Genomic DNA, 6000 nt, shown 5'->3' on the forward strand with positions numbered 1-6000 from the left:
ACACATACAAGAAGAACATGCAAACTCCACATAGAAAGGCCCCTGGTGGGATTCTTGCTGTGAGGCAATGGTGCTAACCATAGTGGCCACTGCCGCACAGCCCAGGCCCCATATTCTCTGAACATAATTACCATTCAATTGAAAGATGTTTATGAAAAATGGCTTCTGCCAATACTAAAAATGCATTCAGAATAGGTTGATAAGTGAAAATATCTACACCAACTATTTAAAAACTATCATTAAACGTTGTGGCCAATATTTCATGGAGACTACCAGTGAATTCACAGAGTCTAAAAGGATTCAAAACCCAAATCTTCGTAATCATATCCAGTTCCACTATGCAGCTTGCTGGTTCATTTAGAGAACACCACAGTGCTATATGGAAATTTCCATGCATTTAAATGACATCTTTAGACAACATTTCACCTACTTATGGAATTTGACTGGAGAAAAACCTCAACACTTTTACTATCTCAAACTGTTTTTGTGACATGTTTTTCCAACATTTCAACTGATTGAAAAGAGGGGTGAAAAGAAATTAGAATTAGAAGTGAACACTGAAATCTCACACGTGTATTTGTTGGATTAAGTTACTGCAGACTTCTCTGGATTCTACTTGTTTAACAAAAAATATTGCAGAAAAAAATAAACCTTTACTTTTCTCTTTGCTCTTTGCCCTTCTTTTGAAAGTCAAACCTTAAAGACAAGAAACAGTGTTTGGGTTTCATCCTGCTTTTATCCCTCCAGATTCCCCAACACTTTATCATGTGAGCAGTGCTGCAACTTTTGGTCCAAACGAAGTGGAACTGACTCAGTTGGTGGTGGATGCGGTCAAATTGCTCATTGCCATGGAGAAGAGGCTGGAGCGTGACATAGACATTGATGAGCTTGTTCCTACACAGAAGTAGTGTTGCATTTAATCTGATTAAGATTGCACTTCTTCACTTTTTAAAGTGCTTTAAAATTACTTTTATTGTGATTTGGTGCCATATGAATAAACTGAATTGAGCTGAAGTAGGTCTAGATGATGACTGTGTCTTTCAAAGTTCTCAGGAGCTCTGCTAGAATTATACTAGAAAAAATATTTGTTTATCAGTTAAATTTCCCTGTATTTTGATTATAGCAGTTTGGTGTATTTGTTTCTGACTGATGTCATTAAAGTATCTGTAGACAGTAGGAAGTATACCGATTGTAAAACTGTTTTTCTGAGATATTTTTGTGATGTTTAACTGCATAAAAAAGGCCTGAGACTGGGCGTCACTGCCACTGCATGAACTCTCAGCCACTGTAATAAAAACTCTTGTTAAGACTTTTGATGGATTCTTTTCCTGCAAAGAAACTTTTAGTCTAAACGCAATACAGACATGTTTATCAGACACAGAAAATGACTGATAATAAAGTTGATATATAATAATATACCATGTGCTCCCAGTTTCTGCCTGACTGTGGGGGATACAACTCTCCTTTTATGCTCCAGAATTTAAAACAGGAAGTTTTGTACCAATTTGAAAAGCATGAGCAGGATGAGGCATCTGAGACCCCTCAGTTTACAAAGAGTCAAAAGTACAAAGTTTGGGGTGTGGCCTGGTTGTGTCCTATGAAGAAGATAACAGAGTCACTGACACTTATTTTAATGGAATGCATCTGATTTTTCTAAAGGAGCTGGGTCTATTTTTCCAGATGGAAATGATCAGTTTGTGAGATGGAGGGTGTGTACCAGTTTTTAACTGATTAGGGTCCTGAAGCTTTTGTCGATTTATTTATTTCCCTCAAACATATGTGGCAGTATGCAGTGATTGATCCTATAGAGACTATCAGCTGGGTTCAGATCCCAGCCAATCACTGCATGACAATGTCGTATAAAAGCAGTCTGAGAGCACTTGTCTGCCTTTCATTTGCCAGAGACTGGGATTACGTCACGACCTGGCGTCTTTCACTTAGCTCCTTGTGGTGACCGGTAGGCTGTCGGCAGCAGCTGTATTCGCTTCCACGTTGTTCATCAAGTGCTCATTTAAGTGCTTTTGTGTCCTAGAAGCTCGCTTTGGTAATGCCTCATGCTGCTCTCTGCCTCACCTGCTGGTAGGTGCGCTACGTTTATGTGTCCTCTGATATGGCACTGCCCGTGTAGCAACCTGTGTGCTTGTTTACAGGTAGCTTTGTTGTCGTCAAGCCATCCGATCTACGCTGGTTGTAGAGCAAAGAATAACCGAGCAGCAGCACTACACCAGCTTACCTACGGAGAGAACACTGCTGCTTTATTGCTTCCCAGCAAGCCAAATGACGTCCGGTTAACGTCGAGCTGACGTCATTCGGCGACGTTCCGGACTAGGCCAAGTATTTTTAGGCTTGAAGGATCAATATGTCAGAAAAATTATCTCAAAATTAGGCTCAGAGTCGCTGGATACGATTAACACAAAACATTTATTTCTTGTAGGAAAGAGACAAGTCCGCACAACCTGTCAGGAAGCTGGCTCAGAGTTGTCTGACTAACAAAATGGTACTATTGCTATTTATATTGTTTATGTTTGCTGGCCACACAATGTTATGGGACAAGGACATTACTAGCCACACAATGTTATGGGACTAGCCATTCAGTGTAACGACTTAGACAGTCAAAAACAATTTTGCTTGCTACACAGTGTTATGAGAACCAAAACAGTCTCCTATGTGTAGATCTTAAACTCTTGACCTCCATTACAGCAAATAGAATACAAAAATACATTAGAGAACTTATAAAGCCAGACCAGACGGGTTTTCTTAACAATAGACAGGAAACTGATAATGCAGGGAAAGCCTTAAACTTGCTGTCACTTGCAGCCAAGAGGGGCACCCCATCAGTGCTTCTCAGCTAAGACACTGAGAAGGCATTCGACAGGGTTGACTGGACCTTCTTTGAACAGACGCTCAGCAAAATGGACTTCAATGATATCTTTGTGAGGTGGATCAAAACTTTTTATAAAAACCCAAGATCCAGAATTAGTGCAAATGGGCACTGCTCGGACTATATTCCTAGGGGAGTACAATGTGGGACCGGGGAAAAAACCTCTGCAACATCAAGAACAGCAAACATTAGCTCACCATCCAACATGGAACTCAAAACATAAGCAAACATTTGCTCGCTTCACACATAAAAATGCTAAACAACTCTCAACCAGTGGCTCAGTTCACAGGATGTCATCGTGATATCACAGCAGGTTGCCATGGAGATGTCCTTAATTGGGTCCCAGTCAGACTCAACATCACCAGGGGCCTCATGTTGCGTGGATTTCCTACTGAAACATGTCATACGCTCAAACCAAAATGCCCTCCAACGTACAAATATATCCGAATGTATCAATGTGTGTGCACGCATGCATCCAAGCACATTTCTTTTGTACATCCCAATCAACGTGGAATTCAGCGCACATGTCGGAGTACCCGGCTCCTCCCTGTCCTACTTAAATATGCAAATAATATTTAAAGTAGCCCTGCACCTGCGATTCCTCTCTCTGCAGGATCAGAAAATAAAGAAAAAAGAATGAGTAAGCGAGATGGAGATGATACTTTCTGAAGTGGAGGCCCGCAAAAATGTCCTCTTTGGCACGCTGTCCTACGATATAAGCAGCAAACTTAACAGGAGTGGGTGGGAGAGCGTGAGCGGGGCCTTCAATGCTGTGGAGTCTGAGAAGCGCACACAAGCAGAGGTGAAAAAGAAGTGGTCCGATATTAATGTGGATGTGAAGCGGAGACTGGCTGCCCACCGCCGAAGTGTGGCCAAAACAGGCGGGGGAGGCTGTTTGAACAGAGAGTCGGCACAGCTATAGGACACTGCTCTCTCAGGGGTGGTGGGTGACTCTGATTAAAGGTAAATACCGGTATTTGTGTAACTCACAACAAATGTGTTTATACAGTAAGTGCAGAAGTGCTCCGGGGAAAAGGTGAGGCTGATTAAGACATTTCACACTTTACGCACAGGGTTATTAACATTTGCACACAGATACAATCAGTGGCTTGTTAGAAAGATCTTAAGCTGTAGTTTAACCAGCAAAAACAGCAAGTTACTAATTTTAACTACCAACTGTGATGCTGTGAAGATGGGATAGAAATTGGGGGCGCACATGTTCAATGCACTTCATAGGGAATAATATTAGAACAATTACATGAATAAAGTTACTCACCAAGAAGCCACCCATCGTACACAGCGCCAGCTTGCAGTCTGTTCCCAACAATTTTGTTACTAAATGTATAAATCGTGTGTTGAACCAGGTGTAGCCAAATTATATATCGCCGGCACACAAGGCACCAACAATGTATATTTATAGCAGACACATGTAGCGTGATGTGAAAAGATATAACGATTTATCCGAAAGTTCTCACTATCTGAATAAGCCTTATTTAACCTCGTTTTAGGGCACCACCTTCAATCGAAGGAAAAAGACAGAATCTTACGATTCTGGTATGTTAAATGAATAATCAATGATTAATTAATAACTAATAACTTCCAGTCTCATATAGTCGCTACTCGTGAATTCTCGTTTTGTTGGACTCTCACATACGTAAAGAACACGTACACAAAAGCCGGTTGATTTTATATATGTATATATATGAACCATTTATTAAAATGACATGACCAAAGACATGAACCTTAAGACAACAGGAGAAATGCTTTGAATATGGATGATTATATAAGAAACACTTAGTGAATTGAAAAGAACTAAGGGGAGGGGATGGATGGATACCGGAATCATTCAAATAGTCGCGTTGTGTTACTATTTGAATTTAAAGGCTAACAACTTGGGTTAGTTTTAACAGCACATTCTCTCGACACCCACTGCATACCATCTGAAATGTAAGAACAGGGCAGATCTTACGGTTAGGTCAGCTCTGAACCATAGGTAATCGCCAGCGGGTCCCACTGGGTCTCTCTTGGTTCCACGTCTCGCGGCCTTCGTTGTGGTTGACTTTCAGGGACTGGACCGGTCGCTTTCCTGCGCCGGAGAATGGCTTCCTTCTGATAGCTTGAAGATGAGCGAGGTAGTGTGTCTGAATTCACCGCAAATAATGATAAAATTGTCCAAGGGTCGAGTTGGTTTTGGTTGCTGACCAACTTTGATGAGGTGAACTTAAATTCACCAAAGATTGACAAAAAGGTTGACAAGCTGAATGCTGGCTCCTTTTGGTGATCACAAAATAGGCGAGGATGCTGCAGAAGCAGAGTTTAAAACTGTTTAAAATTGTTTGACCCAGTTGTTTATGTCATTCTAAGGTCTTGGACCCTTTTAAGGTCATCGATTGTGCAGTATGAGCAGAGTGGAAAAGTACCAGCTAGGAACATAGGTTATTTAGGAAAATACAGAATATGAATTTATGGTAAATGGACTTGTACAGCGCTTTTCTAGTCTAACTGACCACTCAAAGCGCTTCACTACATGCCACATTCACCCCACTCACACACATTCATACAGCACGTCTTAAGATTCTTAACTACATGCTTTTTTTTTTCTTATCATTCATACACACATTCATACCCCAGTGATACACTGGGAGGCAACGTGGGGTTCAGTGTCTTGCCCAAGGACGCTTCGACATGTAGCCTGGGGAAGCCAGAGTCGAACCACTGACCTTCCGATTGGTGGGCAACTGCTCTTCCTCCTGAGCTACAGCTTATAATGTCTGAGATCAAAGCCAATTATAACAGTTCCATATATGATCATGAAAAAGGTATTAAAATGCAGCTTGTGATATCACTGAGAACATGAAAGAACTTGTACAAAGATACAAAGCACATTTAATACAGTTTCAAGATTCAGCTAAAAAGTGATTCAGGGTGAGATCCTTTTGAGAGGTCCATGCAGCGACTGTCTCTGGCTTGAGTCAGAGTCAGGGCAAACTGTCACCATTGTTTACTTTGAACCATATAGGGTCGGAAGGGTCCTTTTCTGGTCTTCCCCAATACTCTCCTGAGAGGGTCCGTTGTTTGTTCAGCTTAGTTAGCACTAAGCTATAAATGCATTTACCTAA

At 41.3% G+C, this 6000-nt stretch overlaps 1 protein-coding gene across 1 annotated transcript in view; it reads left to right on the forward strand.

Annotated features, from left to right (window-relative positions):
• The window catches only part of LOC140304779 (creatine kinase M-type), a 42101-nt gene extending 40792 nt beyond the window's left edge, over nucleotides 1–1309 (forward strand). Inside the window, exon 9 of the mRNA XM_072383550.1 lies at nucleotides 748–1309. Coding sequence (XP_072239651.1) covers nucleotides 748–908 — 161 coding nt within the window. The 3' untranslated portion in view covers nucleotides 909–1309. The remainder of the gene's footprint in view (nucleotides 1–747) is intronic.
• The last annotated feature ends 4691 nt before the right edge of the window (nucleotides 1310–6000 follow it).

This window comes from Leuresthes tenuis, unplaced genomic scaffold (assembly GCF_036924035.1).
Source record: "Leuresthes tenuis unplaced genomic scaffold, fLeuTen1.0.hap1 SCAF_4, whole genome shotgun sequence".
Lineage (NCBI taxonomy): Eukaryota > Metazoa > Chordata > Actinopteri > Atheriniformes > Atherinopsidae > Leuresthes > Leuresthes tenuis.